General features: G+C 39.5%; 1 protein-coding gene across 1 annotated transcript in view; it reads right to left on the bottom strand.

Moving 5' to 3' along the window:
* Window positions 1-6,367: 6,367 nt before the first annotated feature.
* PGGT1B (protein geranylgeranyltransferase type I subunit beta) overlaps window positions 6,368-16,434 on the bottom strand; it is a 39,314-nt gene continuing 29,247 nt past the window's right edge. The window contains exons 6-9 of the mRNA XM_088477727.1: window positions 14,559-14,604; window positions 10,915-11,099; window positions 10,537-10,645; window positions 6,368-7,539 (exon numbers count right to left, since the gene is read on the bottom strand). Of these exons, the coding sequence (XP_088333853.1) occupies window positions 7,358-7,539; window positions 10,537-10,645; window positions 10,915-11,099; window positions 14,559-14,604 (522 nt within the window). The 3' untranslated portion in view covers window positions 6,368-7,357. The remainder of the gene's footprint in view (window positions 7,540-10,536; window positions 10,646-10,914; window positions 11,100-14,558; window positions 14,605-16,434) is intronic.

Genomic DNA, 16,434 nt, shown 5'->3' on the forward strand with positions numbered 1-16,434 from the left:
ACCCTGTGCATTAAGCATAATATTTGCTGCTTTTGGTCTTACACTTTATCCGCCTACATATAAAACAGGTGATCTGCGTTGCCGAGACACTTCTAATTGACTAAACACAATCGCCTGTAGCAGAAAATATGTTCATAACCATACTAGAATACATGTATAAAATGTCTGTGACATGTATAGGATGTGGGAAGACATTTGATAGCACAAAGGAAGACATCTAGATGACACAGCATACTGTAGGAAGTTGAGGTCACATAATTCATGGTCAGCGAAAAAAAACAAAACACAATCACTCCCCCCTAGATATAGACATGGCATTATAAGCTAAAGGGTGCCTATCCACTAGACGATTAAAATGAGCGATTGAACGATAACGATATCATTCGATCCTTCGCAGATTGTTTAAAAAATTGGTCGTTTAGACATCTATCATCATTCAAACATGTCGGTCAACCTGACGTCAAGTTCAGCATGTTTGCAGATAATTGATTGTGCCTACACTGAACAACTGCTCGTTCAGTGTAGGGACATCACAGACTGACAAACAGCTGCACGATTACAATGTCGTAATCGTGCAGTTTTTCCCTGTCTTCTAGTAGATAGGCACCTTTAGAGATAGACAGAATTTAAACATCCACCTGGCTTCTCTTGGTATGGCACACATGTTGTTTAGGGTCAGTGCACATAATTTCACCCAGTCTTTGCCGTTTGTTCATCAGGAATGAATTTGTTGGGGACAGGACAATTTGTAGCTAATTCCATTTATAAGACGGCTCAGGACAGGAGTGTGTTTATACTGTTGGAAGCAGTGACCAGTACATCCCTGTGATTAGGGCTGCATGTGACAGGGGGTGAGGAGGGTCATGGAAGCAATCAGGAAACTACAGCATACTATATAAGGGGCAGAGTCAGCAACAGCACAGAGAAGGGATGGGAGATACTTGTCAAATGGATATAGAATGATTGTGGTATTCAGCAAATATCTTTAGGAAATGAAATTCATCCATCAAATTTGTTTCTCAAGTCCCCCAGGACTATGGGTTTTATGTATTAAGCAGTGAAAGGAGTGGAGAAGTTGCCCATAGCAACTAAGGAGCTTCTACCAGGGACGTGCAGGCACAGCCTCCCCAGTCATACTCCCTCCATCTCATACTCCCTGTCATGCTCCAGATTTTTTTAATATAAAAACTGTGTTTTTATACATGCGTGCCTCCCCAGCCATTGATTCACCGCACGTCACTAGTTTCTATCTAGTATTTTATATAATGTACTTCATAAATGCAACCTTAAAGCTGATTGGTTGCTATGGGCAACTTCTCACTGGTCCACCGCTCTTTTTTTCTCATGGATTGATACATCAACCCCTATAACTGCTAACTGTTTTAAGAATAGTGAGGCTGCATTAGCATAATGGAAGTTCTATTTCTGCAATAGTCTGCCTCTCACACATTGTGGTTTATTCACTTAAACTCACCCCGCCCAACGCTATCCGTAAGTGTGGCTATATGTATGGTAGCACTGGACTCGCTGATTTTCATTTATGACTGCATTCAAAAATATACACAGACAGCGGAGACAACCACTTTGTGGGGGTTAACCAATGAAAGCATGAGGTCACTGGTGCCTAGATAATGGTTAGGCTGCCCTCTCATGAATATTGGGAGATCCCATAAAACAGCTGTCTCCTAGGTGTGCAGGCAACAGAGACCTATAGTTTCCAAATAGTAATTTTGTCAAATTGGGGACATATAGGAAGTTAAAAGTCAAACTGTGGTATCACAATGAGTGACTCATTGACAGTGGCATATCATCACACAATGGCTATCTGGGTAATTAGATAAAGGAGAAAAAAGGCTCTCTATATTATACCAAAATACAAAACCACACCATAGGATTCTCAATTGCTTTGTTCAAACATATGGCAACATTGTATACTTTGTAGTCCCAGGAGATAAGAGGGGTGTGCTTTATCTTAGAATAGTAACCCAGCAAAATTTCAATTCTAAATCCAACCAAATCTGCAAGTGTCTAAATTTGCCCGACAACATCTGACTGGTCCATGAAAAATGGATCTGGATTGGTACTGTACAGGTTGGTTAGTGAACATAGGGGTCTATTTACTAAGCTGTGTTAGGAGATAAAGTGAACGGTGATAAGGTACCAGCCAATCAGCTCCTAACTGCCATGTCACAGGCTGTGTTTGAAAAATGGCAGTAAGGAGCTGATTGGCTGGTACCTTATCACCGTTCACTTTATCTCCTAACACAGCTTAGTAAATAGACCCCATAGTCTTCCAGTGTACGATATCATCAGCTACATCTACTAGCAAATACCCCATACAATTCTGCTATTCACATTTGATCTACCCATTTAAGGGCAGATGCAGGACTTTACTTTCTTAATGAAACATATTACTCAAAGCATTCTCCATTGCTCTCTTGTAGCCCTTTATTATATTAAGAGCAATATAAACAACTATGCCAGAAAGAAGCAATGTAAGAGATAAAATATAAAAGCAAACAAATATAGAAGAATTTTCATACACCTGCCCCCGCTACAAAGTACTAAACATACAAAAGACCATAAAAAGTTAATAAATTCCTTTATCAGGGAGTTTGAGTAGTTGGATTTATCTGAAAATTGGAGTTGATCTGAGTACCCTCATGAACCAAATTCTGCAATCAGCATGATGGGAAAAAAAAAAAAAACAAGAAAGGGACAATAGCTGCCCCAGGTCATGAACCCATTGTATGGCTACTCCTAGAAAACACATTCATTTGTTAATGGTTTATCAATGCCTGCTTTAGATAAACTGGTCTAGACTTTACATTCAAGGCATGCAGGGTTTTTTTAACCATTTGTATTTTAGAATGTACCAGTTTTATTGCAACTCTTTACCATGTTCCCACAAAAGTTTATACTAAGTACCCCTAATATGTATAAACATTTAACGTAGCCTGCTGATCAGAGTACATTTATACCAAGCTACTACTTATTTAAAATGTCCCCCTCAAATTAGTATTGTACAGGTTGAGTCTCCCATATCCAAATATCCCAAAATACGGAATATTTTTAGCATGACTGAGATAGTGAAAACTTTGATTTTTGATGGTTTAATGTACACAAACTTTGTTTAAGGCACAAAAATATTAAAAATAAAGTATAAAATGACCTATAGGATGTGTGTATAAGGTGTATATGACACATACATGAATTTCATGTATGTACACAAACTTTGTTTGAGCCACAAAATTATTGAAAATATTGCATAAAATTACCTGCAGGCTGTGTGTATAATGTGTATATGACACAAATGCATTCTGTGCTTAGAGTTGTCCCCTATTACTAAAATATTTCAATATGGTATACACATTCCAAAATGCGGAATATTCCGATATCCAAAATACCCCTGGTCCCAAGCATTTTGGATATGGGAAACTTAACCTGTATATCTAATTATTTGGTAAGAAGTTGAATGTTATTTTGAGTACTCCAGTAACCTTGAATCTATTCGAGATAAACTATGGGTTAAATGTACCACAATTTAAGATTCCTTATCGTTTAGACGATATTTTGAACAATTTGCCAGATTCCGATGCATCGAAACGGCAAATTGTACCAATCGTGTATGCACTATGCGTGCTCCTGTGCAGTCGTCCATCGCATCTTCAGGTCGGCCCTACATTCTGCTCAATCTGAAGATGTGACGGACAATGCCATGCATGTGGCGGGGGAACATAATATTGTGTGGTGTGTACGGACCGCACGATATGTCGTTTCATCGTATCTGCCGTCGGCTGGGTACACAGGTAGTTTAATGTGTACCCAGCTTTAGTGTAATCGTAGCACAGGACATGGATTATTAAACTTTAATATTTTTTTTGGATGACATTCTTGAATATTATTTAAGTATTCAAATAAATAACTATCGAATATGAATAAAGAACTATCAAATATAAATAGTTTTACTTGCCTAGCGTGCAACATTCCCCAATCCATCAAGTAACTTGAATTGCATAAGAGTCAAATACATCCAACTACTACTTCCCTGTTTTAAAGAGGCAGTTATGTTGTCGATGTCCCTTCACTGTGAATTTCCCAGTGCATGAGAATTAAGAGTTGCCAGGGAGGGGGTAGAGTAGGAGGAGGCACTGGCAGGACAGTTTCCTGACTGTACGGCCATTTCTTGTAGCATATGATGAATAAGACCTGCCAAATAATTTTGAATTACACATTATAATGAAATATTTGTATAAGTAGGTGTTTTTTATTAACCTGATGCAGAATTGGATGGAAATAGTCTTTGTGCTCCCGTTTTGTGTGCATGGGGAAAAGGTGCACTGCATATTCACCTATATGCAGATTTGTATGCATCTTGCTGTACACCTGACCATTGTATATGCACTTGAATTGTTACTCATAGTCATCATCAGAGCACACTTGCACCAGTCTATACTAGGTACAAACGATGCACCTCTAAGCAGGCATATATTAGCATGGCCTACAGTATACTGTCTACGGCAGAACACCCCGTTACGCCTTTTCAGATGTAAGTGGAGTTGCTATTGAAATGCTTCTAAGGGGGGTATCCAATTAGCACCGCTAAAGTAGCGCTTCTAATTGATCGCGGCGGGGCAATCCTATTAGCCCCTGAGTGCTGCATGACGCTGGCACTAATCGTGGATATTTTTCGGGACCTGAACTGTCCCGAAAATAAGTGAGGTTTTTTTACCCCAAAAAAGGCAAACACACATAGGTCTGTGAGCGGATTGCGGACCCTGTGTGTTTTTGTGAGATATATCCTAATATTTCATTAGAAATAATAGGACAGGGTAAAAAAAAAAAAAAACATTGGCGAAAAATTGGGATAACCCCCATTTTTTCGACGATCGCGGGGATCCATTAGCACCCAAACAATGTTCGGGGCTAATTGAATACCGCCCTAAAGCTGCATACACACACGATTTTTTGAACGATTATCGTTTAAAAAAATCGTTCACTTTCTGAGTCAAACGATGAACGATCATCGTTCGTGCGCGATCACGTTTGTAGTTCAGTCAGACTTGTCAACTCAACGATTTTCATTAAGGGAATATGCAAAAATAGTTTGTAGTTCAAAAAAATCGTTCATTACACTTTAAAAAAAAATCTGACAGATAATCTGACAGCAAATCATTCATAAAATCATTGGTAACAAAATCGTTGTGTGTGTATGCAGCTTAAGTGTTACACGTTCTGTTGTAGTTTACGTTTTGACATTTAGTTGTCTTTAAAGTCCAAATTTATATAAATTTTTTTTTAAAGTTTTAGATATTGACTATGAAATTAACATACATTCCTCAGTTTTATATTTCTGTAAAGCGCTACTTAATTTGTGTGTGCTATATAAATAATACTAAGGGCCTCATTTACGAATGAGTTATCACCAAAACGAGTGATAAATTTCACTGTGTATGATAAATGGTGCTCCAGCCAATCAGCTTCCAACTGTCAACTGTTAGAAAAATGACAGTTGGGAGCTGATTGGCTGGAGCACCATTTATCATACACAGTGAAATTTATCACTCATTTTGGTGATAAAACTCATTCATAAGATTCTACTGCTGCTCTTCCCTCCTAGTCATTCCAGGCAGCTACAGTAAAAGGAAGCACCACCTATATCTTTAGGGCAACATCCAGATGTGATCCAGTGGCGTCGCAAGGGGGGTGCAAGCCGCACCCGGATGTCACCCGCCAAGGGGTGACTCCAAAGTGCAGACTCCCCCTCAGTGACGGGAGTCGGGTGCTGCACTGTAGAATTACGTGCAGCACTCGGCTCCTGTCACAGTAAGGGAGCCGGCACTAGAAGTACAGTGGTCCATGGGGGCAGCCCACACCTCCCGGACCCCCGGAGAGACTTAAACCGGGGTTCGGGTGCATGACCCCGCTCCCACATGAGACCACACCCCTTATCAGGAGGCCATGCCCCATTTTTCCCAACACGCGGCAACGCCACGCACATTGCTCCGCTGCCTGCACCAGGTGCATCTAAAGGTAGGGATGCCCCTGATGTGATCAAATGCAAAACGATGGAGAGAAGATACTGCAACATGACTAGCCACACCATGAGCATGAATCCACACAGCATGCTTGCCAGTGCTTACCATGTTAGAGACGCACCTCCTCATAATATGGCAACCTGCTGCAAAAGAATGAATGAGCACGTACCTTAGTCAGCTCAGTTATATTCAGACTTAAGCAAATCTTTACATAGAAGACATTTCTTTGTAGTGTATCAACATAAAAAGAAACACATTGCACAAGATCACTACAATACAATGCTGAATAAAAATATATTCACAGAAACCAACTGTACAATTATTTTATTGTAAAATACTGTATAAATTGACAGACTAAATTTATTTTGGTTAAGTAATATTTCTGTAACATTACAGTGAGTAGCACACATTCTGTGGTCATTACTTGGCAATGATGTGCAAGGAAGCTGGACATAATGAATTGCATCGGTCCTCAAAATATACTATGCAAGTATTCTATTCTTTCAGAATTGAGGAGGTTCTAGGCTGCAAGACTCAGGGGGAAATTATCAAAGAGTGGAAAACTGGCCATTGCCCATAGCAACCAATCAACGTCTAGCTATGGGAAACTTCTCCACTCTTTATAAGGTTTGATACATCTCACCCCCAGTCGCTCAGGAGAAGAAAAAAAAAAGCAAAACAATAAAACAAAACACAACTGATGAAGCATTAATAAAATGGATTACAATATTATAATATTATGTTTTTAATTCAGCCTAATTGAATTAGATATTACCAAACTCAAGTAGAACGTGTTTTCAGTTAATAAATTAAGTCAAATACTAATCTCTTATTAAAAACCTTCCAGCACCTCCGCTCAGCCATCTTCAACCTTGCTCTGAAATCTGTATTGACTATGTAAACAAGCCAATAAAATACTTAGTCATTAATACACTTATTATTCAGGGTGCATTATTGTAGTAAAGTTTTCGCATACACAAAAAATAAAAACCTTAATAATCCTCAGCTTGATGGACATTATAATTGTATTAGACATATGTTCTAAAAAAAATTTTTAATACCTCCAGCAAGGTTTCCAAGATGTATTTTAAAAAAATTATTTTATTAAACAGTGAGCACTTTAAATAATAAGCTTTATAAAATATGTTTTTATTGAGGTATGGGAGAACTAGCTGACGTACATTACAGTGCTACGAAAAAAAAAAAAAAGAGGACACTTTGTTCGAATGTCTCCAGCATGGAAAAGCACACTTTGTAAATACATGGCTTAGTAGTAGGGCCTCCATTCTCCATCCTAATATGATGATGTTGTGAGTCGATCAAGTGCTAAGGTGCAGATGATTTGAACTCTTAACATAGTTCTTGGCTTTCCATGTGTCATGGAGCTGCTGAAGACGTTTATATGTTGTTAAGCTTACATTCAGGGCTGGGTGTACTTCATTAATACCAGACTCCCCCATCAAAGAAAGGCCACAGATCCCAAAATATGCGTGCAGGGCATCTAAAAGGACAAAAAAAATTGTGAAGAGTAGACAAAAACAGGAAGTGGTTGGTGCATTATTGCAGCATGTATATTATAATAAGTATTGGATGTTATATTTGAGTACATGGTAACAAAAAATGGGTGCAATATACAGTCAGCACTATGGATGTCATACAATTTACAGAAGAAATGATGCAGGAAACGAAATTATCAATAAAGCAACTGGTGAGCACAAATCAAACAAACTTAAAAATCAACAAAACAAGGCATAAAGTATATAAATACTTAGATCTAGAACTGTCCAGATGGAGTGCAGGAACATCGCTGTATACAAATATTAAAGTTGCTTCATTTTGGAAACATACACAAAAGGAACCACAGGTGAATAACCAAGAATAAAAGCAACAACATCATTAGTAGAGCTTGAAAGACAAAATGTCCAGACAATGTAGATAACACGAAACTGAAGACTTCTTTAGAGGTGTTCACATGTCTTTTATACAGATACTTTATTTACTTTATCAACAGCACTATTTACAGATATACCAGAAATCAAATGGTCTTCTATCAGCATTATTTTTTAATATACTGTACAGCGCCTACATACACTGCAGCTTGTTACAAATGGTAATAACACAAAAATTTGTATTCACAAAGAGGTAAGGAGAACTTGCTTACAAGCTGTATGCTATTCATAGGGAAGCGTTTCACACTTTAAGTGAATATTCATAGATTGCATCGCTGATTGCAATCTGGCTGAACCAACATGTGCTATAGGACGAAAATACTTAGAGGGCCTATATAATCCAGATACACAGCAATATTGATTTGGTGGCCAGTTAATTTTATTTTGATAGAAGAATAAATAAATGTTACTTTGTAGAAAGTAATGTAGAATGAAAAGAGGAAACCAACCTTCCCACTGTCTACATATAAGGCCTAGTGGTGTGAAGATGTGGAGAGCACCATGTGAAAGAGCTGCAGGTGAGACAGTGCCTGACAGTATGAGCCAGGTTTCCGTTACTGCTAGAAAGCTAAAGTTGTTTGTGAGTAAGGGGTCATAGTTAAGTTCTTACAGACAGATTTAGGGGGCAAGTCTCCCCGGTTTTTACATTTATTTAATCACATAATGCATCATATGTGGTCTGAGTAGAGGCAACTGTCAATCACTTTCCGCTCTATGTTTTTACTACAAGTGACTGACAGCTACTTACGCTCAGACCACAGACAAGGCCAAATTATTAATGTAATATTAAATGAAGGTTTTTTTATTTTATATTATCGGCAGAACCTTTCAAGCGCACTGCTGTTCTAATCAAAACCTCAATTACAATAACGTGACAGCAATCTCTGCAGTTAAAACACAGTAGAGATTTTCCTTTGCAGACTTGCTGTGTTTCAATGTGACAGCGTCCCTGCAGCTTAAATACGTTACTGACTTCAACCTGATGGTCTCCTAGTGTAAAGACCATAATAAAAATAGAACAAGAGCGCTGGGAGAGAGTAAATGTAATTTGACAATAAAAAAGTGTAACATAACACATGAGTTAGGAGGTGACATTATTGTAAATCATTCTGTGTGCAGACCTCTCCAAATGCTGCACTGTATTATTATTATTATCCTTTATTTATATGGCGCCACAAAGGTTCCGCAGCGCCTTACACAGTACATAAATGAGCACACAAGAAAAACAGTTAATAGTAATACAAAACAATGCAGGACAAGGACAAGGTTATAAACTCAGCTGCAAAACACAAGCAGCAGGACATGAGCAACCAGGTGTTAGGTGCCGTTGTGGGGAGTTAGGAGTAAATGATACTATAAGTAGGGGGAGGAGAAGCACGTGAGGATGAGGGCCCTGCTCGTGAGAGCTTACATTCTAAAGGGGAAGGGCAGACAGACAGGGGCGACACAGAGGGGTAGAGGAGGAGGTCTAGGGTACGAATATCAGCAAGTTGGAGGAAAAGTCTGCGTTCAGCTAGGATTTCCCACAATATTGGAACGCATTTCTCATCAGATACCAATAGACTAGCTTATTATAAGACATCATTATAATTAGTGGCGAAAACAATATATTGGTATCTCCCCACAACCTCCTACTGAAGAAGCAACTTTGCATGTGTAACGTATTTAGATATTTCGTTAAATCTCAGAGGTGCAAAGATTATCCCCAGCTACTGAATATTACCACCGCACAATGCTGTCAGTCATGTTACACTTATTTATCACTGCATAAATGATATCTACTCATGCTTATATCTACCCAAGCCCATTGCTATCCTTCAGATAACCATGATCTTGCAAGTAATATATACCAATGGTTTGGTAGTAGAAAGGTTGACCACGAATTAAGACAATTTAATGCATGCTGCATTTGTAGACTTCTAAAAATTATTCTCATTCTTAGGTAATTTGTACTCACATCTCGCCGCTTCCATCTTGTTTTGTACACATAAAATATCTAGACCAGTTCATTTACCTTATACCACTAAACAAAAGTTTCAGTCCCACCCTATAAAAAAAGTGAAAGCTATATACGAGTGTACTACCCGGCCGCGGTATTTGTTACTGTGTAGTGCGGACCACACTACACTGACTTGAAACCAGTGTCCTGGGCCGCAGCGCCCAGGGCATGTGCCCTGCTCGACCTCCCCCTAGATGTGCCACTGTCTAATATTGACTTGAAGACACAAGGGCCGTTTATAGGGGATGTACATAGATTGCTAATGTATGTAGCTATAAACGATGGAAACAGCATAAAATTATATGACTACTTGCCCTAGAAATTACAGAAATGGAGAAAATTAATTAAAAAATGAATAGCGAAAAAAAAAACAATTAGAGATGTTTAGTTTGGGCCAGGCAGTGCAAGCGACAAACAAAAGATGATGTTTATATACAAAGTAATATAGCAGTTTCTTCAATTAACTATTTGATACTATTAGTACTACAAATGTCTTATTTCCCTCCTAAATAACCACACAATATAACATTAATAATAGTAAATACATTACCTGGATGGCTATCTGGCCATTTAGCAAAGCCCCCAACAAGGCGGTCTTGGGTTGACAAGATGAAATTTCTATTTCTCTCAAAATTAGTATACTCGAAGATGTTTAAGAGCTGAAATGAGCAAAGAATAAATGTATAGTTTCTATGTGGTGGCACATCAGCACAATATATATCATAGCAGCCACTTCCTTATCAGCTATGGTGAGCCCAACGCCAGTTGGGCTAATTTTAGTTATTTGGTGGAAGTACAGCAAATCGGTGCTTAAAAAATAATAAAAAAATAGATTTATTGTTTGTTTTAATAATTTTCATACAATTTAAATAATTTTCTTTATTTTAAAAGCATTTAATTGTTTTATTGAAATTGTACAAATATTTACCGTTAAAGTTGCTCCCACCCAAAAGGAGTAACAGGTGTCAACTGGTTTGTTTGGTCGCCCATGGAAGCCATTTTGTTGCCTCATAATGCACCACCTTTTCATTCTATTTAATTCTCTCTCAGAAAAGACGTCTTCCAGCTTTCCCATGAGACAAAGAGATGCAATTCCACAAAAAGTGGATCCACCTGACAAAAAAAAATGTAATCCAGTAAATTGCTAAACAATATAACACTTTATATTGCAACAATATGTACATATATTCAGTGAGCCCTCTCCTGTGAACTTCTCGCAAAAAATACCCTAAGAGTGACCGCTCATGCATCGCCTGCTACCCACCTTCCGCTCCCCCACTCTTACCTGCACGCTGCTGTACCCAGGGATCAGTGTCCGGCTCTTTCCTCTGTGACCCCAGTCAGCTGATCAGTGCTGTAACCTGAGATGCCAACTGGGAGTTTCAAAGCATCAGGTGACTGGGGTCACAGGAGACAGACACCGATCCTTAGCCTCTTTTCTTTTTTAACTTTTTATTTTCTTCAGTAATCAGCCTGTGGTCTATTTAGACTAGGAGTGGGCAATAGGTGGCCGCCCAGATGTTGCAGAACTACACATTCAAGCATGCCCTGCCACAGTTTTGCTATTTGGCCATGCTAAAACAGTTGCAAGACATGATGGAATTTGTAGTTCAACAGCAGCTGGAGGGCTGCTTATTGCCCACTCCTGATTTAGACACACATGGCTGATCACAGGTGTCAGCTCTTAGCTCAAAGTCACATTGGTCAGAATTCAATGCAACGTGAATTGAACAGCACCGGGAAGGAGCTCTCGAAGCTATTCAATTCAGTGTGCTGTTAAGTCGGAGAATGCTCGTTCTTGCGCCTTAAACATGGTGGTCAGTTGCGAGAACCGGCATTCTCAGTCATAAGTGCCAGGCACGATGCTGTTTCCGCCGAGCTAAGGGTAGAAAACGGCATTGTGCACCAGCAGTTTTGTCGGATTTCTTCTCATACCCCAGGTGCTCATTGTTGTGGAGCGATAAGGTGTCAATTAAAATCGTAACATTTGTAAGCTAAAGCTACAAGCCTGTTTAAGTTGTTATAATATTGATGAGACAGATACACAGAGAGGATGTTCCTTTTATGTACAGAGGGGACATTTTGATAAATGAAGATTACAGTCTCAAACTTTTTTTTATGTCACATGTTTTTCAAATAAAGCCATTTCCAATTTTGGGCATACAAAATATAAATCTTTGGTAACTTGGCAAGGGAAACTGAATATATCACATTCCCACATACTGCTTTAGTAGAAGACCAATGGCCCTGTACCAATCTCAACAAAGATGAAATAAAGTAAAATACCATAGTGTTGACATTTATTTTTTTCATATTGCTAAAGCCGGCGAACAGTTTTATTTACCCAAAATAAAAAAAATTGGACCTGCAGCAGAAATTACATTTCATCCCTTTTTCACAGCTCGCTATTTCTGCATGCCAGATCTATTTTATACTGGTTGGTTTAAGATACTGGTGACTGGCACTTGAGAATGTTGCCCTCCTTAGTAAGAGGAGCAAGGTCATGTTGGGGCATTTGTGGTCCGTGCAGTGTAGCTATAAAAATGATGCCTCAAAACGCACTAGGGGGGGGAATTCAATTGGGTGCGATAAGCCGCTTTTACGCAAAAAACAGCTTACCGTGCGAATACTTATCGCGCAATCCTATCAGCCACGGATTTCGCTGGTGCAAATTTTGCATAGGCTTTTGCGCAAGTTTCTTTTCACCACCTCCTGGGCAGGTGGAAAGTTGGGGAAAATCCCTATTTTAAAAGGTAGAAATGTCAGGACTTGGTTTAGAACAATTGGGACATCTCCCTTAATGACTAATTAGGCAAAAATATATTTTTTAATTAGCTTAATTTGGCCAATAATTACGTCAGTTTTGGGTTGATATGCGACAAGCATTAAAAGGTGCGAGTTATACAGAAGCCATCACGGATCATGCCTATATGGAACTACGCATAACTGAGGTGAGTATGGATTTTTTATTATAGGTACCACTATGGAATCCTACTGGACAAGGGGACATGATGTCATCCGGGATACTAGGTGAGTATGTGCGATAGTCAGTGTGCATGTATGTTATAATAAACTTTAACTGACACAGTGTGTGTGGTGTGTTTAAGTATTTCTTTGGCTGTGGAACTACAGGTACCAGCGGGCCCGTAATGCCTCGCATGCTAGTACTTGTGGCTCTCCAAGTAGCAGCATGCGGGGGAGGCTTGCTGGGACGTGTAGTACCACAGCTAAAGACAATATTTACACCTCTATTTTACACTACACTTTGGCATTATCAACTCGGCATCCACCGCCCACAGGTGCCGGGGATAGCCCCGGGCTATCGGTCTAGGCCTGGGGTGCTCTGGAGAGGGGGACCCCTTTATTGGGGGGGTCCCCACCTCCCCAGGTATCGCCGGCCTGGGCTGACTAGCGGTCAGGGGTAATGCTTTGGCTGGGGAAACTGGTGAAAGGTTTTCCCTGGCTATGGCATTACCACCCCACTAGAAGGAGTCCTGTTTTTCTACAACCAGGACCGGCTCAGCAAAGCCCTGTGCTGGTTCTTAATATACAGGGCCTCCTACACATTTTGGTCCCTGTATTTTTAGAACTAGGAGCTTTCTAAAGCCTGGGGCTGGTTATGCTTTTGGGGGGTGCATGGGAAGAGACTGCATGTCACTTTTTTTTTTTTTTATAAAAAAACATTTAGCATAAGTACACACAGATACATGCATGTATCTTATGGATATGTGCAAGTTGCTGTGTTATTGTGACCTGCTCAGGATACACTCGCTATCCTGAAGCTGGTCTATTATGTGGGGGCTTTTGGTAAACTTTTTTTTGCGAGTTTGAAACTCGCACCCTATTACATTGGGCGAGTTGTTTTCAATGGGAAAACATCTGGATGCGAATTTGATAATGGCGATTTTTAGTAACTCTGAAAAAATGCGAGTTCTATTGAACTGACACCCTATTACAGCGGTTACCAAACTGTGCGCCACAGCACCCTAGGGTGCCGCATCGCTGTCACCAGGTTGCCGCGGAGAGGAGGGGAGCCACTGCCAGTTTTATCCCTATCATCTGCATCGAGTTTGGATCCGGAGCCGGCGGTAAGACGCGGTCACAGGAGGGGGACGTAGCCAGAGGAAAGCTGCTCTTATCACTATTGGAGCCAAAGGCATGACGGGGTGGTGCGGGGGGCGACGGTCAGATGTGATTACACAGGAGCAGACAGTGGGCTTGGCTGCATGTTTCGACTCTGCGGCTGGAGGATCTGAGGGAACGGCTGCGGCGCTGGAGCTCTGTAGTATAGGTGTGTGTGTGTGTATATATATATATATATATATATATATATAAAAATAATAAGGACACTACAATTACTATTGTGGATTTAAGCAAAGAATGTAAAATGTAAATGAGAAAGCTGTCAAGTTGCTTTAGGACTATTTCAAAACTACCATTTTACCCACACATTGGCAGCTGGATGGTGCAACTGTCAAATTATCTGGCTGATATACTTCATTATATGCTAAGAGAAAGAGTAATATGCAGCTGTATAAATGCAAAAACAATACAGATCTCCAATAACCTTACCATGTGCTTCTAATCCAGCTCCTTGACCCAGTGCATTCTCATAAGACTGAAGTCATAAAGAAAAAAAAAAAATAAGTTAAGTCAAACTACAGTATATACACACATAGGAGTTGTTTATTTACATTTTTTTCAACTCTAACGCAGGGGTGGCCAATAAGCAGCCTTCCAGGTGTTGTTGAACTACACATCCCAGCATGCCTTGCAATAGTTTTGGCATGGCCAAATAGCAAAACTGTGGCAGGACATGCTGGGTTGTGTAGTACTACAACAGCTGGGGGGCCGCTTATTGCCGACCCTTACTCTAATTCAATGATCTGATGGCAACTAAGACTGGGTACACACTGACAGATATATTGGACGGTCAATTGATCGGCCAATATATCTGCTGCCCGTCGGCCAGTGTGTACACACGATATGTCTGAACTGCGCCGTTCACAGACATATCGCATAGGCTGTGCAGCAGACATATCTGTCCATCGGCAAGTGTGTATATATTTAATTACCTACCTATGTGCGAAGAATATGATGATTAATTTCTGACCTGATTGATTTACTGAGTGCTGAGCAGAGTATTGCATTGATTTTGAATATATCTTTTATATTTTATTTACATTGGTGTTACAGGTGGAGTCTCCCATATCCAAATATTCTGTATGTCGGCATATTCCGTATTTCGGAATATTTTTAGCATGAATGAGATAGTGAAACCTTTGCTTTTTGATGGTTCAATATACACAAACTTTGTATGAGCCACCAAATTATTGAAAACATTGTATAAAATGACCTGCAGGCTGTGTGTATAAAACATAAATGCATTCTGTGTTTAGATTTGGGGCCCATTCCCAAGATATGTCATTATGGTATGCATATATTCCAAAATACGAAATATTCCGATATTAAAAATACCTCTGTTGCCAAGCATTTTGGATTTGGGAGACTCAACCTGTATTAAAATTAATTTTTACAAAATATCTTGTGTATTTTCTTAAACAAGCGCTCCATCCATTTGGTTTGGATTTCTTCTTTCAGCAAGTAGCAGATCCTGCTGGTGGAGCTGCCAGTATGAGTAAGCATGTATATAGATTGGCTGGGAAGCGCACTGTCTTTCTGTTTGAGTACAGGAAAGTTGCACATAAAACTCAGACACCACAAAGATATCCATTGTTCCATGAAAGTATTTCCATACAACAGAGAGTGGTTTGCAAATCATGATCATGCCACCGTCCTTTTATACATGCGACTTGTTCATGAGGGATTTGCAAATGTCATATAAACAAATTGAAAAAACAAATTGAAAAAACAAAATTGTAAATCATGAAGGAATCGGATGACCACACACAGCACCTTATTGTCAGTGTAGCAAATAAAACAATGCTACACTGTACACATTGAAAGCAAATTGGTAATTTTAACCTTTAACTTTGAAAACCCCATGCAAAACACAAAAGATCTAAAAATACATATTAAAACGAGAAGAACTTTACATTTGCATATATAATAAGGCACAAAATACTGGATTGGGTACAGGATGCCGACATTCAGGAGTCAGAATTCTGACGCCGGCATCCCGACAGAGATAGGATACCGACACCTGTCGGTAAGTATCCTAACCCTACTGCTACCCCTAATTCTCCCTTCCCGCTGTCTAAACCTAACCCCTCCCACTAGTGTACAGGACCACTGAGCAAAAACAGGTAAGCATAGTACCATGTAGCATGATATTTGTTCATGCATTTACCACAGGATAGAATGAAGAAATGATTTTGGTTACTGCTAGGCATATACATTAAGGACAGACTCAAACTAAAAATAAACAACAGTAAAATGGTGCTGCACCCACAGGTATAACTGGCAAAATACATTATTTCCAGTCAAA

Source organism: Taudactylus pleione, unplaced genomic scaffold (assembly GCF_031769625.1).
Source record: "Taudactylus pleione unplaced genomic scaffold, aTauple2 ptg000202l, whole genome shotgun sequence".
Taxonomy (NCBI): Eukaryota; Metazoa; Chordata; class Amphibia; order Anura; family Myobatrachidae; genus Taudactylus; species Taudactylus pleione.